This window comes from Nicotiana tabacum, chromosome 7 (assembly GCF_000715075.1).
Source record: "Nicotiana tabacum cultivar K326 chromosome 7, ASM71507v2, whole genome shotgun sequence".
NCBI lineage: Eukaryota > Viridiplantae > Streptophyta > Magnoliopsida > Solanales > Solanaceae > Nicotiana > Nicotiana tabacum.
In genome coordinates, this window is record NC_134086.1 from 27,816,707 (window position 1) to 27,832,732 (window position 16,026).

The 16,026-nt window shown below is 35.9% G+C and overlaps 1 protein-coding gene across 1 annotated transcript; it reads left to right on the forward strand.

Moving 5' to 3' along the window:
* Positions 1-678: 678 nt before the first annotated feature.
* LOC107772558 (auxin-responsive protein IAA13) lies at positions 679-4,228 on the forward strand. Its single transcript, XM_016592057.2, has 5 exons — positions 679-1,091; positions 2,471-2,778; positions 2,969-3,086; positions 3,742-3,803; positions 3,918-4,228. Exons 1-5 carry the CDS (start codon positions 739-741, stop codon positions 3,965-3,967), a joined length of 891 nt encoding a protein of 296 aa, XP_016447543.1. The 5' UTR covers positions 679-738; the 3' UTR covers positions 3,968-4,228.
* The last annotated feature ends 11,798 nt before the right edge of the window (positions 4,229-16,026 follow it).

Consider the following 16,026-nt stretch of genomic DNA (forward strand, 5'->3'; position numbering starts at 1 on the left):
TAGTAAAGAGTCTAGGATTAGTTTGTTATATTTTTATGAGCAAATTAAAGTTAATATGATCAATTATATAGTTAATTAATACTAAACGATTAATTTCTTAATATGTGTGAAAAAAGCCAAAAAAATCACTTAAATTACCGCAAGGAGTATACAACACTATACTTTCTAAAGATATTTTAGAACCACCAAAGGATGTGGTGTAGGTCTCGGGTTTGAGCTCTGGGTATGGAAAAATCTTTGGTAGGAAACGCTTCCTCCCGAATGGGGTCCTACGCGGCGCGAATCCGGATATAGTCAAGCTCGAATGCGGATACCAAAAACAAACAAAATAAAGACATTTTAGACATTTACGAAACTCGAGAAGAAAAAAATGATTCCCATACTAATGGAGTATTTTGTTTCCAACATTTGGACAAAAAAAGCAAAGGGGACAACCCAAAAACACTTTCAAGTAGTAATATCAAAAGCATAGCACAATACAATTACAAACCAAACCAAAAACCAAAAATCATGAGCTCGAGAAATTGAAATGAATGCAATTAAAGAAACTTGAGGAAGAAGAATTTTGACAGTGCTTGTTGCACTAGCAGACATATGGGTCCCATAATCATCACTAGCTCCACCATAGACCCACCCCCACCACACCCCTCCTTAATAAACCACAATACATTCTCTTCTTTATTCTTTCAAATCCATTTTCTTGAAATCTTACTCACAAAATCTTGAAACCCCTTTTGAATGGAACCAACTCTTGGTTTACTTGACACTGGTGAAAAAGGTTGTTCAAATATGGCTAAAGTGGAACAAGATTACAATATGGACATGTGTTCTGAGGAGGAAACAGAGCTTGAGTTGGGGTTAGGACTTAGTCTTAACAGTGGGGGTGGTGGGGGTAGTGGGGTGGTGGCAAAAGCTAAGAAATCAGCATGGGGTGAATATGGTAGAATTTTAACTGCTAAAGATTTTCCTAATGGATTTTCAGCTGCAGGAAGATCCATTATTAATAATGGTGGTGTTTCTTCTGGTACTAAAAGAGCTGCTGATTTTGTTGGTTCGAATACTGATGTTGGATCTCCTCCTACTGGTTCCAGGTTAGAATTTCTTAATTTTTCCTAAAAATGAAATTCTTTATTTTAGTGAAACTTCATGTTTATCCATGAGTTTATGTTTAGTTTACTCAAAAAATTGTGTATCTCAAAAAGGACTCAATGATTTTGGTTCTTATGTGAAGTTTCATTTTTGTTTGGGAAAACTACACTGTGTATAGCGCGCTCCCAAAAATAATAGCCGATGTATAAGTAATATATATATTTATATTAATGTATAATATTCATGTCTTTTACATAATTATTATATAGTTGTTGTATATTTGGCTATGCTCCCAAAAATAATTAGCTGATAAAATGTATATTCTGTGTATTAATGTATAATATACATGTTTTATGCATAATTAGTATATTTTTTTTTGTATATTTGGCTAGCCGATGTAATTATTTTTGACTGACCAGCCATATGTGTATGTCCTTTGTTTCTAGTATTTTTGTCCTTTGAGTATGTAGTCCTTTGAATTTAGTTTTGCTTTTATCTTTGGTTGGTTCATAAAGCAGAGTTCTTTCCTTTAATATTAAAATTTTTACATTAATTTCATGTTTATCCAGGAAGTTATGTTTTTAATTTACTGAATTAAGTGTTTCTCTTGAAGGGTGTTAATTATCTTGGTTCTTATGTCAAGTATTAGTATTTATTTTGTTTCTAGAATTTCGTTATTGAGTATATATTCCTTGAATATGTTTAGTATATATTTTAAGAAGCTAGCAGGGCATGTATCACTTTGTTCATCTCATTACCTTTAAATATAAAATCTGCCAAAATTTGTTTTTGGTTGCCCTGTCATTATGATAATCTATCATTATATTCCCTCCCATATAGTGAACCTTCTTTTAGGCCCATATTAGAAAAAAATAAGTATTTCATTCATTTTGCAATTATTCACATGGCCCCCTTCTTCCTCTGGGGTTGCCCACATCTGGCTTTTACTTTCTGCTCTTTGGTACAGAATATTATCCTTTTCTGTTTTTAATTAGATTTGGTAAGAGGTAGGGAATTCCAGAAATGGATAAGTTATGGCTAATTAGGTAAAAATAAATTTATTTTTTCATTCTTTGAAGGGGGAGCCTTAGATACAGTAAAGTTAGTTTCCGTGTGACCTATAGGTCACGGGTTCGAGTCGTGGAATTAGCTACTGATGCTTGCATTAGGGTAAGTTGCCTGCACCACACCCCCTGTGCTGCTGCCCTTTGCCGGACCACGTGTGAACGCAAGATGCTTTGTGCACACTTCTGCCCTTATTTTATTGTTTCATGCTTTTGACTTGTTTATTTTAGCTAGAACAATTACAAAGTTCATGAATTTTGGCTTCTTGATATGGATATAGTATAACCAATTCATTTATTTTGATTTCTGAAAGCAGTCAGGTTGTGGGATGGCCACCCATAAGGGCTTACAGAATGAATAGCTTGGTTAATCAATCAAAGGTTCTAAATGCTGAAGAAGACAAGGGAGTTGGCGGGAATGATAAGAAGGAGCATTCAAAGAAGAAAATCAACCATGGAAATGCCAAGGACGACGCGACTTCTATCAAAGAAAAAGGGCATCTTGGTTTTGTAAAGGTGAATATGGATGGTTTGCCTATTGGAAGAAAGGTGGATTTGAATGCTCACACTTGCTACGAATCGCTAGCCGAAACCTTAGAGGATATGTTCTGCAAATCAACTAAAAGTATGGATTCTATTTCATAGTTCACGCTCTTGTTGTTACTTAAATTGGCTCTCTAACATCGCGTGGTATTTGTTTATAGAAACTGCGAACCTATTTTACGTACTAGATTACACGAGTCGATTGTATGTTTGTGATGATATTATTGTGAAGTGGCTGTTGATGTTCTGTTGATTTATGTTCTGTAAAATAGGTGGTGAAAAGGAACAAGGGACAAAGTCTTTTAAGCTCTTGAATGGATCATCTGAATTTGTGCTCACATATGAGGATAAAGAAGGAGACTGGATGCTCGTTGGAGATGTTCCATGGGAGTAAGTAAATTCACTTTAGTATTCCATACAGTTGTAAAAAGCATGGATATATTAGTAAAGCCTAATACCCGGTAACTGTGCTGGTGAGAGGTATCAAGTACCCCGTGAAATAGTAGATGTGCACCCAAGTTGGTCCGAACACCACCTTCGTTTAAAAAGAAAACTAGCAAAGCCTAAGTCTTCATTACCCAAAAAAAGCATGGATATATTAGCAAGCCTAAAGTATTGATGATCTCAAGTATATTATGATTTGCTTTTTGGTGGACGTAGATGGGAGTTTTGGAGCAACGATAAAGTTGTTTTCGTGTGGCCTATAGGTCACAGGTTCGAATCTTGGAAGCATTCACTAATGCTTGCATTAGGGTAGGCTTCTAGGGGGTGCGGCACTTGTCGGAATCTACGTGAATATTGTATGTTTTGTGCACTAGGCTGTCCTTTCTTTTGGTGGACCTAATACATGAAAGCAAATGATCACCCCTTCATCTTTCATCAACCATCCCACATTCCCACCCTAGAAGAAGAGAGTATAGGAATGAAAATGAATAAAAAGACAATAAGCAGTAGTATGAGAATGAATGAAAGTATATTATCTGAAAATGCAACTAGTTTTTGCTATTCTAGATCTTATATGTTCTAATATCTTCATGTCTTATAGGATGTTTGTCAGCACTGTGAAAAGGCTAAGAATTATGAGGACTTCTGAGGCTAATGGACTTGGTATGTATATAGGCATTTGGCAAAAGAACATAATTTCCAATTAATGAAATTTTGCCTCTACTTTTTGTCATTTTGTTTCCTTAGCTCTAATACTAATTACTGGTTTATTTTCAGCTCCAAGAATTCCTCAGAAGCAGGAGAGACAAAAAGGGAAACCAATCTAATTTGCTTTGGTTCAAGGAAAATGCATGAAATCACAGTTTGGAAGGGAAAAAAAAAGTAAAACAGAAATAGGGAAGTGTTAAAAGTCAATGGATTTTGTTACTTTTTCGTGGTTGCATTTTTTGTTTTGCACCATTTTTCTCTTCAATTTTTTCTTTTTTTGGTTGTGTTTAGGTCTCAACCCCCTCATATAGTTGATACACCAATGTTTTGCCCAAACCTACTTTTTCTCATAATGTAAATATGGGAATGCTATTTTTCTCTTTTGTGTGTTTGTGTTTGTTGCAAGAAATTCTATTTATTTATTTATTTATTTTAATGTTGATCATTCTCTTATCATATGGTGGAAAAGATATTTTATCTAGAAAATTCAAGTAGCGTTAAAAAAAGGAAATATTTTGCCAATTGTGATGTTTGGAATCTTGGTGTCTAAGCATTTTATTGAGTGGAAATTATTGTATAGTTTGTCGTAGAAGTGGTTAAAACGATTCAAAGAAGAAGATAAGAAAATAGTATAACGCAGAATATATCTCCAAATTCACTTTTTTGTGGATTGAGAAATTGTCTCTATATATCTCAAGCCTTTTTTTGTTCCTCGTTAATTTTATATACAATCGGACCTTTTTATAGCAATATTTTTATATAACAGTCATTCCATAAAAAATAAGTTTTTTTGAAATCAATTTCTATATTATGTTTGGGGGCGGAGGTAGAAGCCGAGCTACGCGTTCGGCCAGTGGCATATCTAGGGGGGGGGGTGGGAGAGGGTGTGCCTGGGGCACATGAACCAATGTCCCCCTAAATCATGTATAATAATACTATTTTTTTAAAAAATATTTAAATATATGTATGTTCACCCATGCTCAAAGTATTATATGATAGTAATGGTTATTGAGTACCGCTCTAGGTGAGGTTGTGAGTTTAAATCTTATGTCAATCCTGTTTTTTTTCCTTTTTTTTTTCTAGAAGTTGATGCCCACGGGAGATGGACATGTTTGGTATTATTTTTTGCGTATTAATTAAGTAGTTTTATTTTTATTTCTTTCTTTGTTTGGTTTATTCTTTCAAAATTTTCACACATTGAAATTGATATCCTTCTTTTATCACTGTAAAATCTTATATGATTAAACAAAATATATATATATTAAAATTAGTAGCAGTGTATGATGTAGCATATAGTCAATGGGTTCAACCGATCTCAATATTTTCAACATGAAAAATAGATATAGATGTAAGAAAATTACTAATTTTTAAAAATAATAGTTTTGAACTTATAATTCCAAAAGTGCAATGGGTACGCAATCGTAAGAACTAAAGGTTGAACCCATAAAATTTATATTCTGGATACACTTCTTCTTAATAGTGCACTCATCCTGCCAAAACCCAGTAACTTTTGTTCAAACATTACATTTATATTAAAGTTTTCATTATTTATATAAAAATATTATATTTAGAACTCAGTCATTAGTATTTGAAGTCAGTGTTTTGAAATTCAGAACCCATAAGGTTTAAATCTTGATTTCACCTCTGATTACGTTATAAAATATGTTTTATAGCAGCACTTCATTATAACAACCAAAAAATATCGAAACAAATAATACTATCAAGGAAGTTTGATTGTACTAGTCTTATTGTTTTCATCTATAAAAGATGGTTGTTTCCCCGATACACGTATGCTTCTTAAGTCTAATCACTTTACCTTAATTTGGATAAGGCAAGAAACTCAAAAGAAAAAGAACTATGTGCGACATTATATTCTTATGTAAGTCATAATTCCGATTATGACTAATGTTAGTCATTCTAAACATAATTATTGTTCCTTTTTCTTTTTCGTTGATCAAATGCCAACTGTATCCCAATACTCCTCGTGGAGTCCGTGAGAGACAAAATAAATGCAGTAAAAATTCACTTGTACTTAATATTTAACTATGTATTATTTTCTCCATCTCAAATTATTTATTGTATTTCTTTTTTATATATATGAAATTTTAGATTATTTTATCCTTATTTATGTCTTAAGATATAATTTTTCTTCATTGAATATGTACTCTATTAATGTGTTATCTCCTTCTTCAAGAACAATTATTATTAAGGGTAAAATAAAAAAAATATATTAATTTTCTCTTGAACTTCTAAAATATCAAATAACTGAGACGACTATTTTTAGAAATTACGATAAATAATTTGAGACCGACAATGTAAAAATATAATATTATTTTTTGGAGGTCTCCTCCCTTTCAACCTTTTTTAAAAAAGATTATTCAGGAAATGAGTCGTTCCTTTGTGTAATGAACCTTTTAAATTTATGTCTAATTAAGTCACTTTAGTCGGAAAAGACACTTAATACTCTCGCGGTTGAAACGTAAACGCGCCTTGATCTTTGCAAAACACATCAAATTGAATAAAAACCCAACGTTAACAACCAGCATAAAGTTATTTTCCCCTCTCCTTTTTATTTTTCATGTTTCTTTTTCTTTTGGGGTAAGGGTTCTTTGGAGTTTGGAGCACGCAAAAAATTACTGGCACTTTATGTTCACACACACTAGCAAAATATATTACTAATGATAAATTGAGGAGGAATATACCAATTTAGTCATGATTAAGTAATACAAAGATATATATATATAAAACAATTGACATGCTTTATTTAATTTGAATTCAAACACGAATGTGAATTAATAAGAACAGGTGTTATCCAGGATTATATGATGAGATGCATAAGATCTCTCTACCCTTTAATCAGATGTTAGATTACGGGGAATAAAAAAATCATGGTAGTGAGCATTTACCCACACAGATACTCTTACAATGCGGAAATTCAAATTAGTTGGGCCCCAAATTAAATACTACCAAATAGGGAGTTGGAAAAATAGCTACAGTTTCAAAAGTAATCGAAATTTAGTCATTTTTCACGTCAAGATAAAATCTGAACAAATTCAAAAAATTTAATGAGCCTCCAGCATAATATGCTGAAATTTTATAATGTGCTGGAGTTCCATAATAATATGCTGGAATAGGAGTTTCATTATCCCGCATACTATACTGGAAATTTTCTGCTGGCGTTCCAACATAATATGTTGGAACTTTATATACAGGAGCTTCATAATTCAGTATATTATGCTAGAGTTTTTTATGTTTCAGCAAAACAGTGATTTTTTTTTGCAAACGCTAGCTATTAAACTGGCTAACTCGTTCTATTTTTACCAAAAAAAAAAAAAAAAGAATTGGGTGGGTGGGGAGTGGCGAAGAGTGTTTATAACATAAAGTTGTATAACCTTCATGCGCCATCCATTGTGCTTCCTCTTTTTCCCAACAATAGGAACCCTACACAATGATGAAACTATCTGAGTTCAGATCTCAATCACCAACTATTGTGTTTGTGTGTCACTTCCAAATCTGAAAAAGATCATGAAAGTTACCTTCTATTGTAACACTTTTTGGTACCCAAAAAAAAGAAACTATTAGGTATTCATAACTATTTTTAAAAAAAAAACTTGTATGGGGCAAAAGTTCGGACTTATAACCAGGTGTACCAACAGAGATGTGAGACGTGCGAGTCCAGTCTGGTACTCGTAGCCTATGGCCTCGACTGATAGATCCGATAACCGATTCCTCCAAGTGACAGTGCCATTTTGAAGTGGTTTGGCCCCGAGGCGACCTATCATCGAACTTCATGCTGAACCAGAGATGCCTTTTGCACATTCCTTTTTGCACTGTTGAATGGTCTTATCATGAAAAAGGCTCGTGCTAGTCTTATATAGTTAGCTTCTCAATGAATCTAAGACCCCATGCCCATTACAACACAAGCACCCTATCTCTCTCTATCCATCTCTATATGTATGATCTTTGAAAGAAAGAATTTTGATAAATATGAAAAGTGTATGATTCTATTGGGTTGATATCTTAAACATCGTCTTGTTGATTTATTGTATTTTTCGTCTTAAACTATGTACGATTCACACAATTCAAACTAGCTCACGAAGGGTTCGGATCATTTTTGATTCACTTGCCTTTAACCCCTTTTTCTTTATCAAAACTACAGTAAAAACGTGCAAGCGATTTTTCAGGTAAACATAACTATATACCTACCGTACATGCAAAAATCTGTAGATATGTGTGTGTGTGAGATTTTGCAACTAATTAACTTGTAATGATTTAGTATATTTCAGTATCTTCATTCTATAGTTTAGTTTGGTACTTTATAATGCCTCATGTATTACATTGATTTCGATCTTTTGTGATGTAATGTGCACAACTTAAACGAATGAATGAAAGTGCTCACTTTCTAACAAGTTAAATGCATAGGTCCAGGAGTTCACAATTCAAACATGTTATCAGAATAAGAATAAGCAGAAGTCATGAAGTCGAATCTCATGCCATCGACAAAATATTTTCATGTGGTTAGGGCAAACAAAGAGTACATGAGAGATTATATTGAAACATGAAACTTTTAGGTGAGACGACTCACACAATTCAGCACGTCTACATGCTAGCCGTGTGGTAAACTTGGTGCATTCACATAAGACAATAGCCAATCGAATGTAATGAAGAAACGCCGCTACTCTTTGAACCAAGTCTTTCTGATAAGGCATAAGCTAAATCAAGTGGCTCGTGAGTGACCAGCCAACGATTCCTGTCTTTTCACTTTCCACGAGTAAATAAATGTAACTATAGTTAAGAGAACGAGAGAAACCTAAATTTTGCCAATCTTACTTCATTGAAACACAAAGTCCTCAGGCATACGAACAACACACAATGCATTCAAGCTGAAGTGCTGCTTAACATGAATGATCAAGCACGTTAAAGCAAAAATTCTCGGGGATCAGTAATGTGACCACTTAATCCTGATGCTGCAGCTGTATATGGAGATGCAAGATAAATTTGACCTTCCTTATGACCCATTCGTCCAGGGAAATTTCTGTTTGCGGTTGAGACACAGACCTGCAAATCAAAATGCTCGTTGGGTCAAGTTGTTGCGAGTTGCAATATAGTGATGACCTTTCATCTCATTGTTAATAAGTAATTAACTTGAAGAACTAGCCATAAGACGAATGAGCTAATCTTGTAAGGACAAATCAATCAACTACGTTTTAATCCTGAATTGGTTGAAAAGACTTCTGATCTACAATGCAAAGATCACGTTATTGACCCAGGCAAGACTATAATTTTAATTACAATATCAAGTATGCTGAAATGGTATGACAAACATGTACAACTAGACTCCATTGAATAAGGCATTATGCTTTAAGGTAAACTGCAATTCGACTGTGTAAACATCGTGGCTCACATTCATTCAGGATGGAAATATTGAAGAATATTAGATCTTCAGCATTGACCTATGACTACTATCAACTTGTTTCTATCATAATTATGAAACTTGCCTGAGGTTCATTCAAGCGCGCATGAGTGTCGAGCACCACAGCTAGGACTTGCTGGTTTATCACAGCCGGCATCCTCAAAAATCTGTGAACGAGTTTTGCCACCAGATTCTGGAACGGGGAGAGTATATAAATCCATCCAGACCTGAAACGTTGCCAACTTTTGCATCATATGGTATGACACCATAACATTCACGTCGAATAATATGTAAGAGTAAGAACCTCCCGAGTAGAAGGGACAAGGAATGTTGGAGCTTTGACCTTCTTTCCCTGCTATGATGCAAAACTCCGCCAACACAGATGCAACTGGCATTTTCCCTAAAAAGAAGATCACGTCCCAAACTACCACCTAAAAGCATCAATTAAGCACAAAATGCTTATTCAACAATAACACAAAGGAATATGATCTAGGCGGAAAAGTACGAGATACGCCTTGTGCATCAACAGCAAGTCAGGCATCAATATGCATCCCAGAGGATTGAGTTAAACAGGCTGTTAAATTATTACAGAAGACAAATGACTACAGAATAAATATCTAAGCTCACATTTGACAAAGAATAGTCAAACCTCTGCATAGCAAAATTCTGATAAAGAAATATCATCTTACTGATGCTAGAAAAACTTTGGCGGCAGCCATGAAGTCCTCTGTTTTCCCACCAGTACAAGATCCAATATATACTCCATCAATTTTAATATCTTTGCATTCTCGTGCCAAAGCACGATTACCAGGAGAATGCAGCTGAAGAGTACATAAAAGAAGATTAGGGTATCTCAAGCTGAGTTAAATAAGTGCATGGACTCTTCTTAATCTAGAACAAAGAAGTGTATGTATGAACATCAGAAAAACAACATTCTCTCTCATGTGCTATGATAAGAAAAGAAAGTTAAAGAGAGGATCTAGTTTTCCTGATACTGATTTTGCAGGGAAGGCTAAGAGTATAAGTCCCATAAGTTTCCTATTGATTCCTCACGTAGGTTAGGAATGATGTTGATCAACATTGTTAAACACTGAAGATTGAAGATGAAGACACAACCAAAATTTGTTATTGAGAGAGAATTGAAAATGTGGAATTTTGCCAAGGTGGAGATTTGTTGAAGTTTGGCAAAATGCCAAAGTCCCACATTGGTTGGGAGTTAAGTTTGGGGGGATTTTTCCCCTATAAAAGAAGGCCTAATGTTTAGGATTGAAACACACCTCTCATTTGCCTTCTCATCTGTTTAAGGCATTTGTATCTTCTCTCTTTAGTATTATTTCACTTGTATTTTTGGAGTGGAATAAAATATTTGGTTGTGTCCGAGGAGTAGGCAAAATTAGCCGAACCTCGTAAATTCTGGTGTTCCCTTTATTATTGCTTTATTGTCTTATTTATTATTTGGTGGTTGTCATAATTTTTGGTATAGTAGTTGTGACTTATTCACACTCTATACATTTGGCTTCCGCAACAATTGGTATCAGAGCCAGGTTACTGTCTAAGTATGCTCTGTGGTTGCAGCATAGTCTGATCTTCCACATCATAAAAGATTTATCTTGGTAACTGAGTCAAGGTTCTGTCTGAGTATGCTCTGTGGTTGCAGCTTAGTCTGATCTTCCACACCAGAAAGGAAATAATCTTGATTTGTGTCGTCAGCTATTAAATAATATTTGTGTCAAAGATGGGAGACAATAAACAAGAAGAATCTACATCAAGTGTCAACAATACGTCATCATTGGCATCTTCGCTTATGACAAGAATTGTGTCAAATGCGAAATTTGCGGTCGAAATATTTGACGGGTCCGGACATTTTGGGATGTGGCAAGGCGAGGTTCTAGATGTCCTTTTTCAACAAGGGCTAGATCTGGCCATTGAAGAAAAGAAACCAGATGTTATTGGAGAAGAAGATTGGAGAATTATCAACCGTGTTGCTTGCGGTACCATTCGATCCTACCTTGCTAGAGAGCAGAAATATCCATACACAAAGGAAACTTCTGCAAGTAAATTATGGAAAGCACTGGAGGATAAATTTTTGAAGAAAAACAGTCAAAATAAATTGTACATGAAGAAGAGACTGTTTCACTTCACCTATGTTCCTGGTACCACGATGAATGAACATATCACCAGTTTCAATAAGTTGGTTACAGATTTGCAAAATATGGATACAACTTATGATGATGGTGACTTGGCCTTGATGTTGTTGGCGTCACTTCCTGATGAGTACGAGCACTTTGAAACTACTCTACTCCATGGAAATGACGAAGTTTCTCTCAGAGAAGTTTGTTCGGCTTTGTACAGCTATGAACAAAGAAAGCGAGAAAAACAGAAGGGCGGAGAAGGAGAAGCACTATTTGTGAGGGGTCGTCCTCAAAATCAAACGAGGACAAAGAAGGGAAGATCCAAGTCAAGATCCAGACCCAGCAAAGATGAATGTGCCTTTTGTCGAGAAAAAGGGCACTGGAAGAAAGACTGTCCGAAGTTGAAGAATAAGGCCAAACATAACAATGGAAAGGCCATTATGGATTCAAATATAGCTGATTGTGATGATTCAGACTTCTCATTAGTTACAACAGAGTCATCAACATCATCAGACATATGGTTGATGGACTCGGCTTGTAGCTATCATATGTGTCCCAACAGGGACTGGTTCATGGAATTTCAAGAAGGAGAATATGGAGTCATCCACACAGCGGATAACAGTCCTCTTACCTCATATGGCATTGGTTCAATACGATTAAGGAACCATGATGGAATGATCAGAACATTGATAGATGTTCGATATGTACCGGATTTGAAGAAGAATCTCATCTCTGTGGGAGCCCTAGAATCAAAAGGGTTCAAAATCATTGCAGAAAATGGAGTGATGAGAGTATGCTCCGGTGCACTAGTGGTAATGAAGGCTAATCGGAAGAATAATAATATGTACCGCTATCGTGGCAGTACAGTTATTGGGACAGCGACAGTAACATCCAGTGACGACAAAGAGGCAGAAGCAACCAAGCTATGGCACATGCGCTTGGGACATGCTGGAGGAAAATCCTTGAGAACTCTATCAGATCAAGGATTGTTAAAAGGAGTAAAGGCTTGCAACTTGGAGTTTTGTGAGCATTGTGTCAAAGGGAAACAGACAAGGGTTAAATTTGGTACAGCGATCCATAATACTAAAGGCATTTTGGATTATGTACACTCTGATGTTTGGGGTCCTTCCAAAACACCTTCATTGGGTGGGAAGCACTATTTTGTAACCTTTGTTGATGATTTTTCTCGAAGAGTGTGGGTGTATACAATGAAAAACAAAGATGAAGTGCTGGGAATTTTTCTCAAATGGAAGACGATGGTGGAGAATCAAACAGGCAGGAGGATCAAGTGTATTCGCACAGACAATGGAGGTGAATACAAAAATGATCATTTCAATAAGGTCTGTGAAAATGATGGCATCGTCCGACACTTCACTGTTAGACATACACCACAACAGAATGGAGTGGCAGAACGTATGAACCGGACCTTGCTGGAGAAGGTACGGTGTATGTTGTCCAATGCTGGCTTGGGCAAAGAATTTTGGGCTGAGGCAATTACATATGCATGTCACCTCATTAATCGTCTACCATCTGCTGCTATTGATGGCAAAACACCATTTGAAAAATGGTACGGAAAACCTGCTGTAGATTATAACTCTTTGCACGTGTTTGGCTCAATTGCATATTATCATGTGACGGAGTCAAAATTGGATCCAAGGGCAAAGAAGGCTATTTTTATGGGAATTACTTCTGGAGTCAAAGGATATCGCTTATGGTGCCCTATGACAAAGAAAGTAATATTCAGCAGAGATGTTACCTTTGATGAATTTGCTATGGTAAATAAGGTAACAGAAGATACCAAACAAAATGAAGGTGCTTCTAAGCAGGTGGAGTTTGAGGGAAAATTTATTTTTCCTACACAAGAAGCAGAGGAGGAAACAAATGAAGATTACCCTCTGGAAGGAGAGCCAGTAGAGGAGATTCCAACTCAGGAATCTCAACAACAACTTGAATCAATAGCAACCAGCAGGCCAAAAAGAACAATAACGAAACCTGTTCGTCTCATAGAGACGGTTGCTTGTGCAACCTCAATTGTAGCTGATGATGTTCCTACTACTTATAAAGACGCTATCCAAAGTTCAGAAGAAGATAAGTGGAGGATTGCCATGAATGATGAAATACAGTCCCTTCATCAGAATCATACATGGAGATTGGCCAATCTCCCGAAGGGAAAGAAAGCAATTGGGTGCAAATGGGTATTTGCAAAGAAGGAAGGATTTCCTAACCAAGTAGATGTTCGCTACAAAGCAAGATTGGTGGCCAAAGGATATGCTCAAAAGGAGGGAATTGATTACAATGAAGTGTTTTCTCCAGTTGTAAAACATTCCTCCATTAGAATTATGTTGGCTTTGGTAGCACAATTGGATTTGGAACTAGTTCAGATGGATGTAAAAACTACGTTTTTACATGGAAACTTGGAGGAGGAAATCTACATGACTCAGCCAGAAGGATTCAAAGTTGCTGGAAAAGAAAATATGGTGTGCAAACTTGAAAAATCGTTGTACGGATTGAAACAATCTTCTAGACAATGGTACAAGCGATTTGACGAGTTTATGTTGCGGCAAGGGTACAAGAGAAGCAAATACGATCATTGTGTGTATTTGCACAAGCTTAAAGATGGTTCCTTTGTATATCTTCTCCTATATGTTGATGATATGTTGATAGCTTCCAAGAATTCGGAAGAAATTGATAAGTTGAAGATTCAACTGAAGAAGGAGTTCGAGATGAAGGATTTGGGTGAGGCAAAGAAAATTCTTGGCATGGAGATAATTAGAGATAGACGTTCAAAGAAACTCTGTTTATCTCAAAAGGAATATTTGAAGAGAGTACTTCAACGTTTTGGCATAGATGACAAGACTAAGCCAGTTAGTACTCCACTTGCTTCCCATTTTAAGCTAAGTACTACTATGTCGCCAATGGATGAAGCTGAACGAGAGTATATGTCAAAGGTACCATACGCAAATGCTGTTGGTAGCTTGATGTATGCAATGGTTTGCACAAGGCCTGACATTTCACAAGTTGTTGGAGTTATTAGCAGATATATGCACAATCCAGGGAAGGAGCATTGGCAAGCTGTGAAGTGGATTCTACGGTATATTCATAATACTGTAGATGTCGGGTTAGTTTTTGAGCAGGAAGACAATCAGTTTGTAGTTGGATATTGTGACTCAGATTTTGCGGGTGATATGGACAAACGAAGATCAACTACTGGTTATGTGTTTACTTTTGCAAAGGCACCAGTTAGTTGGAAGTCTACTTTGCAGTCAACAGTTGCTTTGTCTACAACAGAGGCAGAGTACATGGCTATTACAGATGCTGTGAAAGAGGCAATTTGGCTTCAAGGATTGCTAAAGGAGCTTGGTGTTGAACAAAAAGGTATCACAATTTTTTGTGATAGTCAAAGTGCTATTCAATTAGCGAAGAACCAAGTTTATCATGCAAGGACGAAGCACATTGATGTTCGGTATCATTTCGTACGAGAAATCATAGAAGAAGGTGGAGTCACGGTGAAGAAAATTCATACTACAGAGAATCCTGCTGATATGCTGACAAAGGTGGTGACTGCGGTCAAGTTTCAACATTGTTTGGATTTGATCAACATTGTTGAACACTGAAGATTGAAGATGAAGACACAACCAAAATTTGTTATTGAGAGAGAATTGAAAATGTGGAATTTTGCCAAGGTGGAGATTTGTTGAAGTTTGGCAAAATGCCAAAGTCCCACATTGGTTGGGAGTTAAGTTTGGGGGGATTTTTCCCCTATAAAAGAAGGCCTAATGTTTAGGATTGAAACACACCTCTCATTTGCCTTCTCATCTGTTTAAGGCATTTGTATCTTCTCTCTTTAGTATTATTTCACTTGTATTTTTGGAGTGGAATAAAATATTTGGTTGTGTCCGAGGAGTAGGCAAAATTAGCCGAACCTCGTAAATTCTGGTGTTCCCTTTATTATTGCTTTATTGTCTTATTTATTATTTGGTGGTTGTCATAATTTTTGGTATAGTAGTTGTGACTTATTCACACTCTATACATTTGGCTTCCGCAACAAAAATATCCAATGGGAAATTCATATTAAACGCAACGAAAAATCATTCTACAAGAGGTTCCATCAAACCCTAGATAAAAGAGTTTAGCTACTCATAATTGGTTGCATAACTACAATATTAGAATTCATAACCAATAATCGAAAAAGGAAGAAGAAAGATAAAAACTCATTTCCGAATCTTTCGCCTTGCTCCTTGCTTGTTCTTGCCTTCAAAGATATTGTGTAAGCCTTAAAAAATCATTCTTTGATGTATTTATATCATTTAGGGTTTGTAAGGGCGGAACTAATCAATCCAAACTCGAATTGGAAAAACTGAAATCCGCGTCAATGCTCGCATGTCGCGCGCCCATAGATGCGGACTCAGCTTCTGAAATTCTTCCATTTCGCGAAGCGATCCATGCCTTTGCTTCACTTCACTATTTTGTGAATGCACTTGTAACCTTTTCTGCATCTATTTTCTTGCCATGCGCGAGAATAGACAAGCTCCCAATTTTTCCATCTTTCTCTTTTTTTGCAACAAATTGACATTTTTTGATCACTTATCATCCAAACTTACTCCTACATATAAGAAATACATAATGAGCACTT

What these genes read in the sequence shown, in the direction of transcription:
- LOC107772558 (XM_016592057.2), top strand. Translation starts at nt 739, where the DNA reads ATGGAACCAACTCTTGGTTTACTTGACACTGGTGAAAAAGGTTGTTCA. An exon ending in TCTCCTCCTACTGGTTCCAG is followed by an intron (nt 1,092 to 2,470) that starts GTTAGAATTTCT and finishes TTCTGAAAGCAG; the next exon opens with TCAGGTTGTGGGATGGCCAC. An exon ending in GTTCTGCAAATCAACTAAAA is followed by an intron (nt 2,779 to 2,968) that starts GTATGGATTCTA and finishes TCTGTAAAATAG; the next exon opens with GTGGTGAAAAGGAACAAGGG.